This window comes from Neophocaena asiaeorientalis, unplaced genomic scaffold (assembly GCF_003031525.2).
Source record: "Neophocaena asiaeorientalis asiaeorientalis breed wild unplaced genomic scaffold, Neophocaena_asiaeorientalis_V1.1 scaffold131, whole genome shotgun sequence".
NCBI lineage: Eukaryota > Metazoa > Chordata > Mammalia > Artiodactyla > Phocoenidae > Neophocaena > Neophocaena asiaeorientalis.
Genome location: NW_020173201.1, coordinates 1,445,222 through 1,469,904, shown reverse-complemented (window position 1 = coordinate 1,469,904; position 24,683 = coordinate 1,445,222). Strand labels below are relative to the sequence as shown.

Sequence of the window (24,683 nt, the reverse complement as noted above, 5' to 3'; positions counted from 1 at the left end):
CTCTTTGGCAGCAACTCTCCACCTGCTCCGCTAGTCTTTTCTCCTTTCTTCTTTACCTTTCCCTCAGCAAACTCTGCAACGACTATGTTCTTTTACTTCAAATTACCCTTGCTGTCCCCACTGAACGGAAATTGCTCTCTTTAATGATTTCAATAAATCTGATTGCTTTCTTCGTTCACATTCCTCATGACATCTTCTCCTGGATCATTTCATAATACAACATTTACAACCAATTCTCTTTTGCAACCTTCTTTTCCCCTGGCTTTGGTGACTTCACACACACAGTGATTTTCCAGATAGTGGAAAGAATTTAAGAAGGGGCTTTTAAAAATTATATTTAACACCCCACCAACTTCTCCAAATTCTGATGTTTCAAAATGTAACATCCTTCCATTTGAAAATAACTGCCACAGTGAACCACTGTTACAATCTGCAGTATTTTGTATACTTCAAGGTAAGTTGGGGTGGGAAAGACTGGTACCAACAACTTACATTATTCTGGTTTTATTCCTCCTCCTCTGGCCACTTGTTTTTTTTTACAAGTGCTTTTATTAAAATTGGATAGGTTAAAAAGGATATCTTTAGAACATGCAGATGAGGTATAAAGAACCACAGAGTAGGTGCTCAATGAATATCTGTTATATGAATAAATTTAAGTTTTTAATCCCAGGAAGAGATTATTGTGCACGGAATCAAGCAGAAATCAAATTTTATTCCCTCCCATATAGAGCCAACGGTCTAAGTATTGTTTACTGAAAAGTCCATCCGTTCTCCAATAATCTACAAAGCAAAGCCAGTTATGTCTCACATCGTTTCCATGTTACAGGTAGGACTGTCTCTGGAGTCTATTCTGGTATATTTGCCAATCCACCTCTGTGCCAATAGCACATTGTTTTGTTTTGTTTTTTAATTTATTTTTATTTTTAATTTATTTATTTTTGGCTGTGTTGGGTCTTTGTTGCTGCACGCGGGCTTTCTCCAGTGGTGACGAATGGGGGCTACCTTCGTTGCGGTGCGCGGGCTTCTCATTGCAGTGGCTTCTCTTGTAGCAGAGCACAGCCTCTAAGCTCACAGGCTTCAGTAGTTTTGGCTTGCGGGCTCCAGAGCGCAGGCTCTGTAGTTGAGGCTCATGGGCTTAGTTGCTCCGCGGCATGTGGAATCTTCCCAACCCAGGGCTCGAACCTGTGTCCCCTGCATTGGCAGGTGGATTCTTAACCACTGCATCACCAGAGAAGCCCACATTGTTTTAATAACTATAGCTTTATCGTAAGTCTTGATATAAACAAGGCAAATCTTTCCTCGCCCAACACACACGTCTTGTTTTTCAGGAGTGTCTTACCTATTAATAAACTTTTATTCCTCAATATAAATTTTAGAAGAAAAATACAACAAACAAAAAAAGTCTTTGGGTATTTTTTAATTGGCATTGAATTGAACTTAAGCCTTCAATAGTTTTATAATTTTCTCTATAAATGTGTTGTATAACTTGTGTTTGTCAGTTACGGTATATTTTTGATGCTACTATAAATAGTATCTTTTAAAAACTGCATTTTCCAACTGTGGTGGGTATCCAGAAATACAGCTGACTTTTGTGTACTGATTTTGTATCCAGCAGCCCTTAAACTCTTATTAATCCTGATAGTTTATCTATAGGCTTTCTTTGGCTTTCTATGTAAATTATATTACCTGTGAATAATAACTGTTTATTTTTTTCCAATACTTCTATCTCTTATCTTTTTTCTTGACTTATGCATTAGCTAATAATCAGTAAAAACGTTAAATAGAAGTGATGACAACAGGCTTCCTTGACTTGCTCCTAATCATAAAGAAAATGCTTTCAATTTTTTACCATGAACTATGTTTCCTGTAGTAAATTCATTCTATCATGCTAAAGACATTATCTTTTATTCCTATTTTCTAAGAGCATTTATAAAAATCAAGAATAAGTGTTTAATTTCAACAAAGGCCTTTGCTGCATTGATATGATCATAGTTTCATCCTCAAATCTGTTAATATTAATATATATGCATTTTAAAATTAATATATATGTATTTTTTTCCCCTCAAATGAAGCCAGCCTTTAATTCCTGGGATAAATTCAACTGACCATAATATATTATCTTTTTTATACACTGCTGAATTCAGCTTGTAAATATTTTGTTTAAGATTTTTACATTCATTTTAAGTTTTGGAATTGTTGTTATGCTACCCTCATAGAAAGGTTTGGTGAGTGTTTCTCATTTTCTACACTCTGGAAGAGTTTATATAAAATTGTTACTATTAATTTGTTTCTTAAATGTTGCTAGAATTTGCCAGTAGAATTCTATGAGCCTGCAGTTTTCTTTATGGAAATATTTTTCCAACATTAATTTATTTCATAGTTATGGAACTATTCATGTATTCTAATTCTTAAGTCAGCTATGGTAATTCACAATTTTCTAAGAGTTTGTGTCATTTAGGTTTTCAAATTTATTGATATACTTATTAATTGTCCTTATTTTTAATGTCTGCAGCATCTGCTATTGCATGTCTTTTATCATTCCTAGTAATACTAATTGGTGGCTTCATTTTTCTCTTGATTGGTTTTACAGAAGTGTCAATTTTATCAGTCTTTTCAAATAACCAACTTTTGGTTTTACTGATTTTCTCTATTATATATTCATTTTCTATATTTCTATTCATTCTCTCATATATTCTATTTTCTACTAATTTATCTTATCTTTATTATTTCCATTCTTTCACTATCTATGGGTTTATTCTTTATTATTTCCATCCTTCCACTATCTATGGGTTTATTTTTTATTTAAAAAATATTTTTTCCAGCCTAAGTTGGATACTTTATCAATTTTCTACCTTTTTTTAAAATAAAAATACTTTAGACTACCAATTTCTCTCCTTTAGAGACCTCACCACTCTCAATACAGTCATCAGCATCTATGATAGTGACAATTACATAAGCCCTCAACAAATATTTGAATGTATAAATCCTAATGGTGGAAGGAGGAAAGTGGAGGAGTAGTTTGGGAAAAAACCCACAAGTGATACACAGCTACACAGGAATAGCACTGGGGCCTACGCCATCTCACTGAGACTAACTGCTCTAATGAGTCCAACTACTTATGAGCATCTGATAAGGAATCTCCAAAGACTGACCTTTTTCCTGAGATTTAGACCTACAATTTCAACAGTTGGATGAACATTTTTCTGGATTCCTACCACCAACACAAACTCAATATGCCCAAATCAAATGTCATTTCCCCATATATTTGCCCCATCTACAGATTCTAAAACTATAAGAGATACTATGAATCTCTGAGGAGTCCAGACAAATCTCAGATTCATCTGTAAGATGTCCTTTTTCTTTTCTCTGTCATCACAAAGTCCTTCCAGCATTCATCTATTTCACCCATTCCACTCCTTTTGTCACTCCCTTATTCTAGGTCATTGCCAGGATTACTGCAGTCTATAACCAACAGATCTTGCTCCTAGTCTCCCTGATTCCAATTCCTGTTACATGCTACAGTAAGGTATCCTTAAAACACTGCTGTGCATATCATCCACCTACTCAAAAGTCTTTCATGGGATATACAATGGAGAAAAGATAGTCTCTTCAGCAAGTGGTGTTGGGAAAGCTGGACAGCTGCATGTAAATCAATGAAGTTAAAATACCCCCTCACACCATACAAAAAATAAACTCAGAATGGCTTGAAAACTTAAATATAAGACATGACACCATAAAACTCCTAGAAGAGAACATAAGCAAAACATTCTGACATAAATCAGCAATGTTTTCTAAGGTCAGTCTCCCAAGGCAATAGAAAAGCAAAAATAAACAAATGGGACCTAATCAAACTTATAAGCTTTTGCACACCAAAGGAAACCATAAACAAAATAAAAAGACAACCTACAGACCGGGAGAAAATATTTGCAAATGATGCTACCGACAAGGGCTTAATTTCCAAAATATACAAACAGCTCATACAACTCAATAACAAAAAAACAAACAACCCAATCAAAAAATGGACAGAAGACCTAAATAGACATTTCTCCAAAGACATACAGATGGCCAATAAGAACATGAAAAGATACTTAACATCACTAATTATTAGAGAAATGCAAATCAAAATTACAATGAGGTATCATCTCACACCAGTCAGAATGGCCATCATCAAAAAAGTCTACAAATAATATATATATTTTTTGATGTGGACCAATTTTAAAGTCTTTATCGAATTTGTTACAACATTGCTTCTGTTTTATGTTTTGGTTTTTTGGCTGTGAGGCATATGGGATCTTAGCTACCCGACCAGGCATTGAACCCGCACCCCCTGTATTGGAAGGCAAAGTCTTAACCACTGGACTGCCAAGGAAGTCCCCCAAAAAGTCAACAAATAATGAATGCTGGAGGGGGTATGGAGAAAAGGGAACCCTCCTACACTGTTGGTGGCAAGTAAATTGGTACAGCCACTATGGAGAACAGTATGGAGATTCTGTAAAACACTAAAAACAGAGTTACCATAGGATCCAGCAATTCCACTCCTGGGCATATATCTGGAGAAAACTATAATTCAAAGAGATACATGCACCTCAATGTTCACAGCAGCACTATTTACAATAGCCAAGACATGGAAGCAACCTAAATGTCCATGGACAGATGAGTGGATAAAGAAAATGTGGTATATATTTACAATGTAATACTACTCAGTCATAAAAAAGAATGCAGTAATGCCATTTGCAGCTACTTGGATGGACCAAGAGATTATGGTACTAAGTAAAATAAGTCAGACAGAGGAAAACAAATATCATGATATCACTTATGTAGAATCTAAAATATGACACAAATGAACTTATTTACAAAACAGAAACATTTCAAATGTCTCACAAAGCACAATGTATACCATTACTGAAGAAAAAATTGTTTGTTTAGTCTGCTGAAAAATTTTACCTAGATTCCTTCACTTATAAGCTGACAAAAATATTCTAATTAGGCTATTCATAACAAAATGCTGTAATATTTTTATTCTTCATCATTCTTTCTTCTAAGTTGCTTATAGAGTCAAAAAAGATTTGAGAAACAAATACTTTTTTTAGGAATAATGAAATTAAATATTACATAAAAACACATTTCCACATGGGTCTTATGGAATTTCTTATTAATTTCTAATTCCACTATATCCTTAGTTTTATGTGAAAATATTTGCTAGCTACAAGAAAAATGATCCTCAAACATTTTAATCATACCTGTTTCTGAGCTTCTACTTTCTGCTTTCTGGTTGGATCAATCGCATCTACCATCCATTTGATTGTAAAGTATGTTACGGCACCAAATATTGTCAAACGGAAAATTAAGCCAACAACTTCATTCCGACTCAAGGGACGAGAAAAGGCTTCAGCATGTACCATCTTGATTGTTAACCTTGAAAAACAAACAGAAATGCCACTAGGTAGTAACTAGATTCATTAAAATCGGGAGACTGATAGGTACCGTAAACTAAGCAAGAAAAACTTCTAGTCAAATTCAACATCACCTATCTTAAAAAAGTGTTTTATTTAAAGAGAAATGGATTTTTAAATGTTAAGTAAATAAAACGTAAATAAACACATTTTAATCTCCTCTTGGAAACTGAGGTTTATTTATTAGAATTTTAAATAAACTTTTCTAAAAGCTCATATAATTTAAGTAGAGAACAATTCTATTTGAAAAATGCAGTAAACATCTTAAAGCATTTACTGTTTTAATCAGCTTTTAATTATGTCAGGGAACCTAGAAAAATAATGACTATAACACTTATCCAACTGAAAAAAGGCAGCCCAACAATGAAATACTTTACTAATGTGATGGTATACCAGGCAATTTTTGAGTGAAATTCAAACTGTGAACAGACTCACTTTTCTCTCATACTTACTTTTAAAGGCTTCCAAGGCCTGATGAAATGTATACATGCTATTTTCTCAACTAACAAGTGACATGAAATTTTTGGAGCCATCTTGTTCTTTCCAACAACTTAGCTAAATATGAAACAACAGAATCTTCAAAATGTTTGACCCACAACTATACAGCTCTCACTCAAGATAAAGAGGAAAAAAGGACGCAACATGTCTACTTTTACACATATGCCTAAGCAGTTACATCAACCACAGCTTGGCTTACAGGAGACATGCACACCTGTATCAAAGACAATGACCACCCAGTAGAATAAGCTTTTTATGGATGATGTGACTATCACATTTTGAGAGATAGAATCTCAGCCTCAAATAATGCCATTATACTCTCGCAGCATAGGAGTGTGCTGAGTGCTATGTTACTTGGGGGAAAAAAAAGTATATTTTGTATTCATGTGAAAAGGAATAAAACAAAATTTGTACACATGGCTCAGAAACAGGTGAAAATTAGGTACTTCATAGACTAATATCTATGGTCGTTCCAGCTCTAAAATTATTGTTTCTATTCTCACTAGCATTATTCAGTTAAAGATTCTCTTCAATCATTCCAACAGAATTGCTGCCAGAATTTTGGACGATTTCCAAAAGAAAAGTCAAGGATTCCAACCTTCTGCATTACTGGGAGACATTCACTTCACAACAATACATTATTTAATTTAAACTTAACAACTAAATAACTGAAAGCCTTCATTTTGGATAAAGAAATTTTGGCCTAGGGATGTTAAATAATTCAATTCATACAATAAAACACTTACTGATCATGTATATAGATAGCCTACTATATACTGGGTATACAATAATAGCTAAGACATAATTACTTTACTCAAGGAATGCATAATACAGTTATTATCTTATTAAAAATGAAGCTAGAACCACCAACCACTCCACCAACAAAAAAATGAAGCTAGAAAGAAGCCACTTGGTTAAAATCTTTCATGTAACAAATCAAATTGTGCTTTCTTCCATCAGCATGGATTCCTAAAGATGGGTTAACAATACTCTCCTTCTAGGAAATGAAAAATTGTCTTCCCTAGCCTTTATTCCAACACAGTAAATTTGAAAATGCAGTTGTTATATGTGGTATCATTATGCAGGAGTAATACTCACAGATGAGAAGAAACCAACAGGCAAAAATAAAGATTTACTAACTTAAACTAGTGATATTCGAATAAAATGTTTTCATTTGTTTAAAGTTTGAGTGAGTAGCGATAAAACTGCCACCTACTGGATGTTCACTGAACTACATGAACTACGACTGCTATCAGTACCTCCCAGTCATCAAGAGAACAGTTTTTAGATCTATTAAAAAAATCAAGACGCAAAACCTCTGTTAACTATATACTTTACTATAATTAAATTATTAACCGCAATACAGTACTCTGGACCTATAGCCACTTCTAAAACAGTCATCCTTCTTTTAAAATGACTTCAAAATCCTGAAATGAAACAAACTTCTCCTTGTAGGTTGTAACTGTATACACTTTTATTATACACTCATTTATCATTCATATGACATAGATATGCCTGCAATGTAAGGCCGTTACGGTAACAATACCATTACAGCAGAATATATAATAAAAGTTGCACATGCATACAACAGTAGGGACTGTATTTCAATTCTGTATAAACATAAGAATCAACAAATATACACATAAACATAGATGGTGCCATGTACAAGAAATATGGCAAAACACTGTAATTCAGAGTTATGTTAGGCAAATATGATACCAGATAGTTTCATTTTAAAGAGTTCTCCATTTCAGGGTAGAAAAATTAAAAATCGTACCACCTCGTCAATGAGCAGTTTACTGACAGGTTAAGGACCAAGAGTATTCCTACCATAGCATTTCTCTAATTCACCGCAGTGTTTTACAAAGTTTTTCTCAATCCCAGAAGTCCCAGTTTCGCAGACATCAAGGCCCTATGAACACAGCCTATGACAATGAAAGCCTGCCAACCTTCACATAAAGGACAGGTTATTATTAACACCACCATCCTCTGCGAAAGCGTGCCTAGGCTTGAAGAACCTCCTTCACTTTTGCACTAGGTGGTAGCAGTGCCTGTGCGACAATCAGACCCGCTTCATTCTGTCCGCCTTTGCCTAGGATCTGGTTCTGAGGTCGCCCGGTACGACCTCAAGCCCCCGCAGCGACCGGGCTGCCTACAGAGAGTCCCTGGAAATGGCCTAACTCTTGGGGGCAGCGCTAACGGAGACCTAAGGGCCTAGGCCGGGCCGAAAGCCAAGGCGGAGCCCGGGACGCCCTTGGAGGTTAATCCGCTGGGTACGAAGGGCTGCGAGAAGCTGAGGGGCGGCAATGAGGTGGGGCATGGGAGGACGGCGGGGTGACCTTTCCCACTTGGCTCCCCGGACCCGAGCCAGTTCCTAAAGGACCTCTGCGGGACCCTTCGCCCGTCCCACGAAGCCCCGCAGAAACCCGCTACTCACCCCCCCAGCAGAACAGCGGCCGCAAGAGGCCCTAACAGCCTCATACAGGAAGGAAACGCCGCCTGGGAAAGAACGCTTCCGGGGGGAGTCGCGGCCCGCCCCCTCGCAAGGAGCATGCGCCACCGCGGCCGTAGACCTGGAGGGGCGCGTTTCCGGGTTTTGGAAGTGGTGCGGCGTACACGGCGGGAGCGAGGTCACGCTCCAGATTCCTAACCTGCTATCTGCTGGGCGGAGCCTCTGAGTTTAGCTGAGTCTCGGAGATGGAATTGGGGCAGGCGCTTGTCACATAAAGTCCGTGCCTTGCTCGCGGGCTCCTGTCGCAACACTGACAAACCCGGGAGCCTTCGTGAGAGTGCAAAGTGTGTTTTGTGTTCCCCGCAAAGAAGTTCTTCCTTCCCTTCTGCTTGATCCTTACCTACGCCCTTCGCCCGCCCCTCCAGCCCCGGCTGCAAACCCGCACGCTGCTGTTCTGTCGTTTAGCCAAATCTCTGACGCGCATGGCCAACCCCCCACCCCTCACCATCTGTCTTTCTGTTTTTAGGGTGAGCTCACCCTCCTCTCCCTTGTCTGCTCCGACTAACACCTGGGGGTGGCGCCTGAAAATCTTTCTGCGGAACGATTCTGCAGCCTACCCGGGCAGGCTTGGTAGTAGGGACAAAAGAGGGCATCTGGTAACAGGTTTTGCACTTCGGTGACTTCCCTTTTTCTTTTACCCCTTTCTTTCCCTTTGCAGAATGAGAGATGAGGCACCAGAGGTCCCCAGGGCGCAAATCTGAAAGCCAGCGCCTCCTGAGCACAGGCTGCCAGGGGCGAGACGACATTAGACATTGCCCCCAGACATAAGAAGCATCACTTCCTTCAGACAGAGGTGGTGAGACTGTGAAGTAATGGGACAGTTCCTCTTACTACGCTCCTCGGGAAGGCAGTTTGTGCCTCTCTGCTTTAGGCATCATCCTTTATGGCTAAAATTCTGCAGCCTGATTGTTGAATGTAGTGAATGCTACCCTTGTTACAAGCTTGTGATAACTGTAGTGATGATAATAGCTACAGTTTACTGAATGTCTACTTGGTGTCAGGCAATATGCTTCTTTGGGCTTCACATCCATAACCTGAATTCCTCAAAAAACCCAATCCTCTAAAATAGCCATTATTTTCTCTTTATTTATTACTTATAGATGAGCAAATTTTAAAGCTTAGAGCGATAAACTTTTTTAAGTTCATGCACCTAAGAAGTGGCAAAATTTCATTGGGACCTAGATCTGATTCAAATCCTACACTTTACATTCTCTCTTTGAAATAGTAAATTGATAGCAGTTAAATTTTGAAATCTAGGTGAAGGAGGTAAGACCATGAAATGACAAAATCTTAAGGCTTTAAAGGATAAGGATGGGATCACAGGAATGCACGAATGTTTAAAAACTGATTGGGTTTATTGACAAGAATCAGAATGGTATCTAATACGGTAAGTGGTTCTTGTTTTGCATCCATGCCTTTTTGTCTATTTTTGTGTGTCTACAACCATAACATAAATTCTAAAAAAACTGATATGAAGCTAGGTTTGGGAGTGCTAGTCTGATTTTTCATCTCAGAATGATTATGAGACCAGGATAATATTTACAAGTAAACATAAGCCATGTGTTCAGCAGTCTTAGAGGAGACTCTCCACTGGGTCCCAGTGATTATCCTCAATCTTGATTCATTGCTTGGGATGCTTGTGGGACTATGCCTTGACAGAGCTAAAAGGTAGAGGTTATTGAAGGAAAGAACTTTAGGTTTTGTGGCTCATGAGGATAATCATACCCTGGTAAGGAAAATGAGCTGAGAAACTCAAGATGGTAATGGATTTCCATCATCAACTGAGTGAAACTGGGTCAACTAAGAGCCTCACCTGCTTTTCTCTAAGGGCCAGGATAACCAACTTACCCAGTTTGTCTGACATTAAGGGGATTTCTAGGACATAGGACTTCAAATGCTAATACAGGGAATGTCTCAGGCAAGCCATGAGTAGTTGGTCACCCTACTAGGGATATCCTAAATGAACTCTAGAATCAGGTGGCGCTCTCAGTATGGTTGCATCTAGACTCAATTCATCTGCTTAATATCTGCGGTATGATTGCACAGGAAAGGAAATTGTGGATAAAGTAATCAAGACTGACCATAAAGAGTCTACATGCCCCCAAATAAATATTGCTGCTCATTCCTTTTCCAGTGGTTTGGCTATAAACTGAGTACCTACATCCATACTTTTTGGACCTAATTTTCATTTAGCAAATCCTTAGGAAGCCTCCTATGTCTGGGCCCTAAGACATCAAATGACTGCCTTCCCATATACCATGCACATTCATTTCCAGCAATCACTAAATCAGCTAGATTCTTCCAGAATAGAGCTGAGTGAACATATGCTTTTCATCCCAGGATAGCTTTATATAATCCCTGGCAGCACAAAACACCATATTTGGCCCACAGTAGGAGCTCAATAAATAATTCATTATGTGTAATATTAATCAGGAAATTATTACAACAGATTTTTGGTAGACCTTCTGAGCCTTCCCTCCGTGATGTCAGAATCGAGATATTAAAAATAGTTATATTTACTGTAGAAAGTTTTTGTTTGTTTTTAAACTAATGCCTCTTAAGGCAGTTAATGGCAGTTCTCTCCTCAGCGAAGTGAATTTTCCTTTGTTTTTGTTAGTTGGGTGGAGGTGTGATAAGTTTGCTCTGTAGCCAAGGTCAATTATTGCACTGGACCCTTGAAGGGGAAAGGATGTCTTAGATTAGGAGCTGTAGAATGTCACTGTGAGTCTATTCACTTGGACAACTTGGCAAAATGCAGGTTCCCAGGTCCCAGCATTAACGGCTCCCATTTAACTGCTCTAGGTTTTGGCCCAGGTATTTGCATTTTGAATAAGCATCTGAGATGATTTGGATATAGGTAGTTTGGGACCACACTTTGACAAACTCTGCCCTAGTCAGTGATAATTTTAGATGTATTTTTGCAAAAATCTCTTCTGCCCCAGCCCCAAAAGCCTATCTGGTTAGCTGAACCATTAAGCCAGCTGGGATACATCAAGAAATCAGGGCAAGGAAGCCTCATGACAAGATTCAGAATAAAATGTCTTTGGAAGGGAAAACAAATCTGAAATCTTTGGATAAATAAACATGGTAAACCTGACCCTTTTCATTGCGCATGAGAAATGATTCACTTGACAGTGATTTAGAAAGAGCAGAACTTCAACAAATAGATAAAATTATATAGCAGTAATTTCGCCAGTATAAGAGTCACTTGGTAACCTTGGTTCTTTTAAAAATATTTCATTGGAAAAAAATAATCGTATTATTTTGATAAGTTAAATAATAGAATGGGTGGGGAAAGAAAAGCAAGAATATGAAGCTGTATCTAAAGCCATGAAGGCACTGAGAAAGGCTAAGATTAGGTGCTTGAAGCTCCAGCAGAAAGAGTAAGGTGGAATCAAGGCAAAAATAATGGAAAATTAAAATTTCAACAGATTGGAAGGAGTGGAAAGATGAATTGATAGCTTTATTCTATAAAAAGCACAAAAGCTAAAAAGACTCAACAGAAAAGTTCAAAGAACATATTGTTGTAAATCTACTTTTCATGCTTTTATGTTTTTAAACTTTGTACATAATTTAAAATGAGTATATTTAGAAATTAGTGTATATGTAATTTTCTCATATTATCAGGGTAGCACTAATCCACAAACAGTCTTACATTGCTTCATAATCCTTTTTCTCAAGCACTACTGCCAGTTGTACATTTTTTACAGTTTATGCTACCAAGAAACATTTTCTAGAACTTAGATATTTCTTTTACATCTGCAATATTTTGTTGTTTAGCTTTAATACAGTACTGAATGTAGACTGTTCAGGTGATACTATCTGTGGAAAGTCAGGATGGATCAAACCAGGCAATTGCTTGGGAAGATGTCTAACCTTACTGTAACCTTACATTAGCAAGAGCTTTAAGGCATAAATGAAAGAGTAAGCTCCCTAGGATTTGTTTGGGCCCTTCCTAAATGCCCTTCCATATGATTTTTTTTTTTTTTTAATGGGAGAGGAGTTGGGAGAGATTGGGTAAGAATAACAAAGATATGAATTCATCATTCAAAATAGAAGAAACAGTAGTTGAAACATTAATTCTCAATTCCTGTAACAGCAGATTGATAGATGAAGCATAAAACAAGACCAGATGCTGTGGTTTCCAGGATGCACTTGGCTTCCCATCCTTTATTACCTGGAGCATTTTTTGCCATAAGTAGGTCATTTGCTTGCTCTCATTTACCTGATTCTAGGAAAATGCCCTTGAAAGTATTTGGAAAATAATACTTTTTGTTAAGCTTGTGCTTAACATTTTAAAAGTTAAGATTGCATGAAACTTCCCCCACCCCCTTTTCTCTATTAGACAGAATAACTTGTAACCTTGTAGCATAAGTGAAACTAAAATGGACAAGAAGAATTCAAGATGTTTTATTGTCTAAGAACTAAAATTTGTGTCCATAGCACTGGCATAGTACTCATCTCACAGAATTATAATTGGGATTTAAGTTTCTGTATTCTCCTATCAGATGTGCAGTTCTTGAAAAAAGAGGATGCCTAGGACATAGGAGGGGCTTAACAAATGTTTTAATTAACTGATTCCCCCCACCAATCTGACATATTGAATGAAGCTTTTCAGGCACCATTCTAATAGATTTACGGTGACCAGGGAGGGAAAAAGAGGAAAGAAAGGCAAATGGTCCAAAGATAAGGACATGTGCAATCAAACCATTTTACTGACCATAATTATATTATTGTCCTGTCATGACAGGTCTGTTCCTGATGTGTCCACCAGAGACCAGTCCCATTAGGTATCCATAAGGTTTAAGACCATGGACATTGCAACCCAACAGACTTGGCTTTAGATGTAAGATATGTTATTTACTAGCTCTGTGACTTTGGGCAAGTTATTAAGCTCTGTAAGCCTCAAGTTCCTCACCTTTAATACAGGGACAAAAGCGGTACTCACACCATGGAGTTGCACTGAGAATTAAATGAGACAGTGCATGGCAAGTGCTGAGCTCTATGCCTGGCACTTAGCAAGTGCTCAATAAACATGCCATTGTAATACCTCAGATGTTATTTTCATTATACTATGAAGTGATATTCTGTCATTTCCAGAAGCCCTGTATGGACAAAGATTCCTTCATATCTCCTTAGAGTTTGCATGGGGACTTCACCTCTCAAGTTGTCAACTGTGGCATCTTGTCTGGGAATGTTTATCTTCTCTGACTTGTGAAGAGGCTATGCCTCTGTCTCTTTGAACTCTTAGTTCTCTCATTCTCAGTTTTAATACACTCCTCTGAGTGAGTCTTACTGATTAGTATTCTATAAACCTTTAATGATAGTTATATAAAACCTGTAAGATTCCATCCTTGTGACCCCCCCCCAGACAAATAAGTTTAAAATATTGGTCAATCCATGAAAATGACTATCTGGATATTTCTCAGTTCACTGAAGACCATCATTAATATTGGCTGTTGTTCCCATTCTGTCTAATAACAGCCATTTATTGAGCTTACAGTTCTTGCTCTCATGGAGTTCTGAAGACTCAAATGTCTTGTGAAAATGCAAGTCTTCATAGAACTATTGATTTTTTTTAAGGTAGAGGTTTAACCTACCTTTCATCTCCATTCATTATTTGTTTTGGGAAAACTTCCTTACTTAGATTGCCGAGTGACTTTTGCACAGAAGAAAGAAATTAGTTCAACGGATGAAAGTGAGATGCTAAACCAGATTTGAGATTTTAGAGGTCAATCCTTTGCATGTCTTATCATTTCTTTGCAAACTACAACCTTTTTGTAACCCTTGAGGACTATCTTAACATCAGAGCTGCTATTCTTCATACAATATTTAATTCCTTTGAACATAACATGTTTTTAAAAAAATATTTACTATGTGCAACTCGTGGAAGTGCTCCTAAAATTGAGGGAGTTCTACTGAGCAAAAGAAATGGAATATCCTGTATAGAGACTGAGTGCATGGCTTCCAAAGGCAAAGGCAAGGGCAAAACTTGCTGATTTTAGATGTTTAGGGATGAAATGTCTACTAGACCTTGTTTCATCTTAGAGAGACCCAACAGTAGCGTACTAGCAAGCTACTGTTAAATTTGCCCTCCCCACCTGTTTATTGCCAGTATTTCTGGAAACAGAAAAACAAAACAAAGGGGTAAGAAAAAAAAAAGCAAAGTCTGCATGTAACTTGAGTTAGAGAAGTGCAGGAAACAAATCAAGTATACTAAGTTAGCAGTGCTTAAAGTCCCATTCAACTTCAGAATAGTATACCTGGTAGAGTTCCACAAACCTTTCTCCTTTCTAGCCTGCTGCTTATTAAGTTTAAATGCCAGAACCATTCTGAGAGCTCTGAATGCCCATATGAGGCCTAGAGCCAGAGCCATGCCCCACACCCATTTCTTTATATTTTCTGAATTCCCAGGTAAACGAGAGATCAGAAAAAGGGGCAGTAAAGGAAAGGAGACAAAGAGGTCGACTCCCCAACAGTGTTTTCTTCCCCTTTGATGTTTTGCAAAAAGCTGAAGAGATGCTATAATGATTCTTTAACCAACTGAAAGCAGCGTTAAAATTCTGTCTAGATATTCTTGAACCTCTGGCTGGGCAGTGTTCCACCTTCCACTCTCCAGTCCATCCATCATTCAGTACTAGTTATGCTAGATAAACTGGCTTGCCATAGTTTATTATCATGTTGTCCTCACAGACTAGTATTCAAGGAGCCTCCCCTGACCACTTTCTTGGGACTCTTGGAAGTAAACAGAGAAACAGTTTAAATGAATGGTAAAAAGCCATGTAGGGCTTCCCTGGTGGCGCAGTGGTTGAGAGTCCGCCTGCCGATGCAGAGGACACGGGTTCGTGCCCCGGTCTGGGAGGATCCCACGTGCCGCGGAGCAGCTGGGCCTGTGAGCCATGGCCGCTGAGCCTGCGCGTCCGGAGCCTGTGCTCCGCAACGGGAGAGGCCACAGCAGTGAGAGGCCCGCATACCTCAAAAAAAAAAAAAACCCATGAAATACAGTGATTGGTTTTTTTTGGGGGGGGAGAGTAAATAATTATATGTCTTCAGTTGAGAGAATCATAAGGATTTCTAGCACATGAATACACATTCACAGCCCCCAAACAGAAGACAACTAAAAAATCTCTGCAGAGGGACAGCATTTCCTCCTCATTCCATAGGAAGGTGGGGATCTATGACACTCCATTTTAATGATCATCCCCAATTTCCGTTTCTGTGCCCAACACAGTAAAGCATTTCCAAGTACAGAGTGTCAGACAGGTGAACAACAAACAAACAGCCTCTGTCAAAAATAGTTTGAAGCGTGCAAGATGTAGATTATTGAGTACAGTACTTGAAAAATGCTAAATTATGACAGTCCTCAATGACAGCTCTGTGACCTGTCTCATGTTAGGTAGCCTTTCTGGGTTTCTGCCTCTGAAATTGAAATAGTTCTACCAACTTCATAATTCTGTGATTCTGTGATTCGTTCATTCTGACCTGTATGTGGGAGAACTTTTGTTTAAATTTTCTCCCCTTTAGAATCCAACAAATGAATGCTAAATTTGAACTCTAGGTTTCAGAGTATACTTTAACATATTAATAAATTATAATAATTTCTAACAAGACTTGTGTACTATACTACCTTGTCAGCTACCATTTTGCCTGTCATAGTTTTGTCACAATGTGGTTTTGTATTTGTATGCTTAAATTTTACAATCTGTGATCTCTATGTATGTATGTATAGTTGAGTTTAGTTCCTTGAAACCAAAGCATTAAATATCAGTAAGGGCTATACCAAGAACTTTCAAAAAAGAAGTGTGGTTAATATAAATTCCATCTTCCACAGAAGAGCATGACTTTCAGAATATGAACTCGTGAACAACCTAGGGAAAGATTCTTTTCTGCTTTATAACTAACTTTATTGTTTTATTCTCTTGAGAATTCCCTGTCGAACTTGCCAATGAGGGTTTTATCTAACATGGCACTTTTCTGGGATGTAACCATCACTACCCCCAGTTAGTGAGAGATTACTATAACAAATAGTGAAAACACTCACATAGATTCTCATGAATCATGTTTTAATTGAGAGCTAGCCAAAGAGGAAGGGTGGAGAGGTAAGGACATAGATTTATCTCTGCTTGTGTGTTCATTTGTACTTTTATTAAGAGAAAAAACATTTTCCTCTTTTTTAAATAAAATCTCATCCTCTAGGAAGTAAATTCAGGAGTAAGACGCTCTACACCTGTTTTGCATAGTCCAATTGATTGTTAATTTCATTGTCTTTTGACATACTGGGAGGCATGTTAATTTGGAACACATCTCTCTCATAGAAGTAACAAACCAACATTAACACAGGTAAGATGCATCTTTTACCTTGATAAAGACACCTGCTCCAGTGTTATAGAAATAGGGAAGGTCTAGATATATATATCTAGAAAGATATAATTTCAAGGAATCATGCTCTCTTAGGATTGAAAGGAATATTAAAGTCAGTGAATGTTCAACCAAAGGCAGTGTGGAACTGTAGAATGTGTGCTATGGAATTAGAGGACCTGGATCAAATCACAGCTTTGCAACTTAGTAGCTGTGTGTTTGGGGTAATTTATTTAACCTGTCTGAGCCTTGGTTTTCTCACCTATAAAATGGGGATAGTGACTACATTATGGAGTTGGTGAAAGGATTGAAGATAATGTATGTAAAGGACCTGGGACAGACATAATAAGCATTTAGTAAATGATTGTGGCTGTTGTGATCATCAGTGTCCCACCAACTGGTCATTAAGCTTATTTGAACATTCCCAGTGACATGGAATTCACCAACTGTTCAGGTAGCCCATCTCATGTTTGGAGAACTGTTCAGTGTTAGTTCTTCCTTTTACTGAGCCTAAATCTTTTCCCCTAGAACTTTTTCTATGGTTCTGATTCTTGCCGTTGGGGCTGCACAGATTAAGTGTGTAAATCAATTAGGCATGTAATCTAGAACGGTATATATGCTTTAAGAGTGGTGTGACCAGTGTGGATACTAGAGATTTATCAACACAGTTTAGGATCAAACTAGCTTCCTTTTCCTGAAACCCACCCTTTTAATACCTATTGAATTTGCTATTAATTAAAGCCTGTTTGTCTTTTGTACTAGAGGTGTAGTCAAAGCTTGAGTCCTGCATACTGTACCTGTCACAGTTTTGAGGGAGAGAATTAAGTGCAGAACCTTACAATTAAATCTTTATCATATTAATTAATAAACTGGTAAAATTCCATTTGAGTCATACAAATATAATTTGAGTATTAAATCATATATAATGTGGCATACGTGTAAGGTCATATAGTTATAAATGGATAAGAACGTAGTGCACTTTATTTAACAAACACCAATACGGTATTTAATATGTGCCAAGCACTGTTCTAAGTGCTTTTCATATATTAACTCATTTAATTCTCAGTCATAATAACCCTATGTGGTTAGTATTATTATCTTCAGATAAGGAAACTGAGGCACAGAGAGATTAAGTAATTTATCCAGGGCAAATAGCTAGTAAGTAGCAGAGTTAGAATTTGAACCAGCATGTTTAGTTCGAGAGCCTGTGTTCATACTCATGCCCTGTTCCCAAATTTGTTAAAATTTAGAAAAATTGTTACATGGATTGTTAGGGCTCCTTAAAAGCAAGAAAAACATGACAAATTAACACTGCTGGATTTACAACCTACTTTATAAAAGCATTATTAGAGAATATCTTTTGAGCGCTATGGATTTGTTTTATGAGAATGTAAAATGTTGACTAGAAGCAATATCTAGCTCTGTTCTAAGCAGGACTAGGCTTCTGATGGTTCATTTTATATTTCAGCTATATAATTGAGAAGGAATTGATGAATGCCTCTGAATTTTTTTCTTCTCATATGTACTTTTTCTGATAAAAATTGTTTTCAAATGTTAAGACAGCAGTACATCATATAACAGTTTTATTTTTAAATTAACATACAGTAAAGTTGATTGTGTGTGCGTACCTGCATGTGTGTACACTTCTATGAATTTAATACGATAGATTCATATAACCACAGTCAAGATATATAACAGTTCCATTATCCTAAGAAACTCCCTTGTATTATCCCTTTGTACTTACCTCCTCAACCCTTGGCAACCATGGATCTAATCTCCATCACTGTAGTTTTATCTTTATGAGAATGTCATATATAAATTAAATCCTACAGTATATAACTTCCTGAGACTGGCTTCTCTTACTTAACATGCCTTTGAGATTCATCTGAGATTTGCATATGTCAGTAGTTCATTCATTTTCATTGCTGAGTAGTATTCCATTGTAGAGATGTACCACAGTTTGTCCATTCATTTGTTGAAGGACGTTTCAGTTGTTTCCAGTTTTTGGTAATTGTGAATAGAGCTGCTATGAACATTTGTGTGTAGGTTTTTGTGTGAACAGAAGTTTTCATTTCCTTAAAGTAAATACCTAGGAGTAGGATTGCTAGGTCATATGATAAGAGTATTTTTAACTTTTTGAGAGACTGCCAAACGGTTTTCCCCAATGGCTATACCATTTTGCATTTCCATGAGAATGTATGAGCATTCGATTTGTTTTGTATCCTCACCAGAACTTGTTATTATCAGTATTTTTTATTTTAGGTATTGTAATAGGTATCTCATTATTGTTTTAATTGACATTTCCCTGATGATCGACAATATTAATATCTTTTTTAACAGCTTATTTGCCATCTATTTACCCACTTCAGTGAAATGTCTGTTCGAGCCTTTTGCTCATTTTTTAATTGGGTTGTTTGTTTTCTTACTGTTGAGTTTTGAGAATTCTTCAAATATATATTTGAAGTTTGAGAGCCTCAAAAGATCCATAGCACTCAAAAGATATTCTCTAATAATGCTTTTATAAAGTAGGTTGTAAATCCAGCAGTGTTAATTTGTCATGTTTTTCTTGCTTTTAAGGAGCCCTAACAATCCATGTAACAATTTTTCTAAATTTTAACAAATTTGGGAACCGGGCATGAGTATCAACACAGGCTCTTCAAATATATATATATCTAGAAAATATATATTCTAGATATAAGGCCTTTGTCAGTATGTAATTTGCAAATATTTTCTTCTGGTGTGTAACTTATCTTTTTATTCTTTTACAGTGTCTTTTATAAAGTTTTAAATGTTAAGTCCAGCTTATCATTTTTTCTTTTATGGATCATGTTTTTGGTATCATGTGTAAGAACTCTTTGCTTAACCCCAGGTTATGAAGATTTTCTCTAAAGGTTTCTTCTAAAAGTTTTATATTTTACATTTAGATCTATGATACATTTTGAGTTAATTTTTGTACAAAATGTGAGATTAAGGTTGAGGTTCAGTTTTAAGTATATGAATGTCCAATTGGTCCAATATCATTTATTGAAAAGACAATCTTTTGGGCCTTTGTCAAAAATCAGTTGGCTATATCTGCATGGATATGAGCATGGATCTGTTTCTGGGCTGTCTATTCCACTGATCTAAGTGACTGTCCCTTCACCAGTACCACACTGTCTTAGTTAATCTAGCTTTATAGTACAACTTAAAAATCTGGTACTATGATTTCTCCAACTTTATTCTTTTTCTTCAAACTTATTTTGGTTTTTCTAGTGCCTTTGAATTTCTATATGAATTTTAGAATCAGCTTGCCTATGTCTCGAAAAATTCTGCTGGGATAGTTCATGAAACTGAGTTAAATCTGTACATCAAATTGGGGAGTTGAGTCTTCCTGTCCCTAAACATGCTATGTCTTTCCATTTATTTAGGTCTTTGATTTCTTTCATTTATGTTTTCTAGTTTTCAGCATATAGATACTGTTCTGTCAGTGTTTTGTTAAATTTATTCCTAGGTATTTCAGTATTTTTGGAGCTATTGTAAATGGTATTGTTTTTAAAATATCAGTTTCAATTGTTCACTGCTGGTATACAGGTATATAATTATTATTGTGTTTTTAACTTATATCCTGTGACTGTACTTAACTCAGTTCTAGGAGTTTTTTGGGTTTTGTTGTTTTTTGGTCACTTCTTTTGGTTTCAGTCATGTCATCTGCAAATAAGAACATTTTAATTTCTTCCTTTTCAATCTGTATGCCTTTATGTCTTATTCTTGCCTTATTATACTGGTTAAGAATTCTAGTATAACGTCAAATAACAACAGTGAGAGAGGACATCCTTGCCTTGTTCCTTATCTTAGCGGGAAAGCATTCAGTATTTTACCACTAAGTGTGACATTAGATGTAGTCTATTTCACCTTGGTTGTCATATTTATGCATGTATTCCCTTATCCTTGTAATGTCTATAGGGTCTGTGGTGATATCCTTTTTCATTCCTGATATTGATAGTTTGTGTCTTTTGTTTATGAATTTCATTGAGTTTTATGGATTTCATTGATCTCAAAGAATCCGTTTTTTATTTTATGGATTTTTCTCTATTTTGTTTTCAATTTCATTCATTTCTGCTCTTAGCTTTATTTCCTTCCTTCTGCTTTATTTGCTTTTTTAAAAAAGATCAGTGATTTGAGACCTTTTTTCTTTTTTTATATAAGCAATTAATGCTGTAAATTTCCCTCTGGTTTAGCTGACTCCCACAATTTTTGCTATGTTGTACTTTCATTTCTATTTAATTAAAAATATTTTTACATTTCCCTTTTGACTTCCTCTTTGACCCACAGATTATTTAGAAGTGTGTTGTTTACAAATGTTTGGAGATTTTCTTTATTTTCCATTACTGAAATCTAATATAACCCTATTATGATTAGATAGCATACTGTGTATGATTTCAATTCTTTCACATTTTTTTAGGCCGGTATTATGATCCAGATATTGTCTGTCTTGGTGAAAGTTCCATGTTCATTTAAAATAATATGTATTTTGCCTAGTGTTGAGTGGACTAATCAATAAATATCTGTTGGGCTCACTTGGGTTGGTGGTATTTTTCATTTCTTCGATATCCTTGCTGATTTTCTGTTTACAAGTTCTGTCCATCGCTGAGAGAGGAGTGTTGAAGTTTCCAAATACAATTGTGGATTTGTCTGTTTCTCCTTTCAGTTCTATCAGTTTTTAATTCATGTGTTTTTTTAAAAATATTTTTTCTTGGAGTATAGTTGATTTACAATGTTGTGTTAGCTTCTGCTGTACAGCGTAGTGAATCTGTTATACATATACATATATCCACTCTATTTTTAGATTCTTTTCCCATATAGGCCATTACAGAGTATTGAATAGAGTTCCCTGGGCTATATAATTCATGCATTTTGTGATGTCCTTATTAAGCTCTGGTAATTTTCTCTGCTCTGAAATCTACTTTGTCTGATATTAATATAGCTTCTCCCACTTGGTTTTGATTAGTGTTCACATGTCATATATTCTTTCACCCCTTTATTTTTAACATACCTATATCAATATATTTTAATTTTTTTTGTAGACAGTACATAGCTGGGTCATGTTCTTTGTATCCGTTCTACCAATCTGTATGTTTAACTGGTATATTTAGACCATTTCCATTTAATGTAATTATTGATATATTTGGATATAGATCAGCCATTTTATTTGTTTTCTCTTGGTTTCCTTTTTTTTCCTTTCATTTCTCTGTTTTCCCTTTCCAGCCTTATTTTGAGGTAGTTGAACATTTTTTAGTACAGTTGACCCTTAAACAACGTGAAGGTTAGGGGTGCTGCCCCTACATGCAGTTGAAAATCTTCATGTAACTTATAGCCGACCCTCTGTATACACAGTTCCTCCATATCTGCAGTTCCGCATCTGCAGATTATGTAATATTATAGTATTCACTATTGTAAAAAATCTGTGTATAAGTGAACCCATGCAGTTCAAACTCCTGTTGTTCAAGGGTCAACTGTATTCAATTTTATCTATTGTGTTTTTGACTATATGTCTTTTTTTTTTTTTTTTTCTCTACGCGGGCCTCTCACTGCTATGGCCTCTCCCGTTGCGGAGCACAGGCTCTGGACGCGCAGGCTCAGCGGCCATGGCTCACGGGCCCAGCCGCTCCGCGGCATGCGGGATCCTCCTGGACCGGGGCACGAACCCTCGTCCCCTGCATCAGCAGGCGGACTCTCAACCACTGTGCCATCAGGGACGCCCGACTATATGTCTTTGTAAAAGAAATGTTAATGATTGTTCTTGGGATTAAAATATAAATATTTAATTATCCACAGTTTGCTTAGAATCAATATATTTTACCACTTCAAGCAGATGTAGAAATCTTTGAATCGTTTATATCCCTTTACACTCTCTTCTTTATGTTGTAGTTGTGTATTGCATTTGCAAACATTGAAAATATACACTGGAAATCAAGAATAGTCTATTATATTTACCTAGAGATTTACCATTTCTATTCCTGATGTTCCAAGTTTCCTTCTGCTATACTTTCCCTTCTGTCTAAAGATATTCCTTTAGTAATTCTTTAGAGCAGGTCTGCCGGCAATGAATTCTCTTTGTTTTCCTTCTCTGAGAATGTGTTTATTTGAAATTCATTCATGAAGGAATTTTTGCTGGATTTAGAATTCTAGGTTGAGGAGGTTGTTGTTTTTATTCCCCTAGCACCTCAAGTTGTTCCACTTAATTCTACCCTCCATGATTTCTGATAAGAAATTTGCAATCATTTGAATTGTTGTTCCCCTGTAAGTAATTCGTCATTTTTTTGTAGCTACTTTAAGGATTTTTTTTTTGGCCTTCAGTTTTCAGCAGTTTGATTTTGATGGACTTGGGCATGGATTTCTTTGGGTTTATCCTGTCTAGGGTTCACTGAGCTTTCTTGAACCGGTAAATTTATGTTTTTCACCAAATTTGGGAACTTTTCAGTCATTTTTTTCAAATATTTTTTACTGCATTGTATTTTTTCTCCTCTTCTTCTGGACGTCCAATGACAAATGTTAGATCTTTTGGTTTCATCCCACTAGTCTGTGAGGTGCTATTCATTTTTTTCCCACCCCCTATTTATTTCTCATTGTTCAGATTGAATTATTTCTGTTGAGTTATCTTCAAATTCACTGACTGTTTCCCCTGTCATCCCCATTCTATGTGAGTCTATCCAATAAGTTCTTTATTTTAGTTATTGTATTTTTCAGTCCTACAATTTCAGTTTAGTTCTTCATATCTTCTATTTCTTTGCATTCCTTTCTCTTGCTTCCTGGTATGCTTTTATAATAACTGCTTTAAAGCTTTTGTTAGCTAATTTCAGCATCTATGTCATCTCAGTGTTGGCCCCTGAATTGTCTTTTCCCATGTGAGTTTAGATTTTCCTTGTTATTTTGTATGCTGAATAATTTTTAATTATATCCCAGGCATTTAAAATATTATAAGACTCTGCATGTGCCACACTGTTCATTGCAGAATTATTTACAATAGCCAGGGCATAGAAGCAACTTAAGTGTACATCGACAGATGAATGGATAAAGAAGATGTGGCACATATATACAATGGAATATTACTCAGCCATAAAAAGAAATGAAATTGAGTTATTTGTAGTGAGGCGGATGGACCTAGAGTCTGTCATACAGAGTGAAGTAAGTCAGAAAGAGAAAAACAAATACTGTATGCTAACACATATGTATGGTACGGAATCTAAAAAAAATGAAGAAGGTTCTGAAGAACCTAGGGGCAGGACAGGAATAAAGATGCAGATATAGAGAATGGACTTGAGGACACAGGGAGGGGGAGGGGTAAGCTGGAACGAAGTGACAGAGTAGCATTGACATATATACACTACCAAATGTAAAATAGATAGCTAGTGGGAAGCAGCCACATAGCAAAGGGAGATCAGCTCTGTGCTTTGTGACCACCTAGAGGGGTGGGATAGGGAGGGAGGGAGGGAGACACAAGAGGGAGGGGATATGGGGATATATGTATACGTATAGCTGACTCACTTTGTTATACAGCAGAAACTAACACACCATTGTAAAGCAATTATACTCCAATAAAGATGTGAAAAAATAAAATAAAATATGGGCAACATAAAAGCAAACTTTTTGGCCAAATGAGCTTTAAACAAAAATTCAACTTCTAGGGCTTTCCTGGTGGCGCAGTGGTTGAGAGTCCGCCTGCCGATGCAGGGAACACGGGTTCGCGCCCCGGTCTGGGAAGATCCCACATGCCGCAGAGCGGCTGGGCCCGTGAGCCATGGCTGCTGAGCCTGTGTGTCCGGAGCCTGTGCTCCGCAACGGGAGAGGCCACAACAGTGAGAGGCCCACGTACCGCAAAAAAA

At 36.8% G+C, this 24,683-nt stretch overlaps 1 protein-coding gene and 1 long non-coding RNA gene across 2 annotated transcripts in view; one reads left to right on the top strand and one right to left on the bottom strand.

Annotated features, from left to right (window-relative positions):
- ATAD1 (ATPase family AAA domain containing 1) overlaps positions 1–8,476 on the bottom strand; it is a 54,912-nt gene extending 46,436 nt beyond the window's left edge. Inside the window, exons 1-2 of the mRNA XM_024744798.1 lie at positions 8,389–8,476; positions 5,241–5,415 (exon numbers count right to left, since the gene is read on the bottom strand). Coding sequence (XP_024600566.1) covers positions 5,241–5,415; positions 8,389–8,432 — 219 coding nt within the window. The 5' untranslated portion in view covers positions 8,433–8,476. The remainder of the gene's footprint in view (positions 1–5,240; positions 5,416–8,388) is intronic.
- A 96-nt stretch (positions 8,477–8,572) lies between these two features.
- Positions 8,573–12,844, top strand: LOC112399572 (uncharacterized). The gene is made up of 3 exons (XR_003003253.1): positions 8,573–8,747; positions 9,122–9,256; positions 12,563–12,844. It is a non-coding gene; the product is annotated as an uncharacterized LOC112399572 (long non-coding RNA).
- The last annotated feature ends 11,839 nt before the right edge of the window (positions 12,845–24,683 follow it).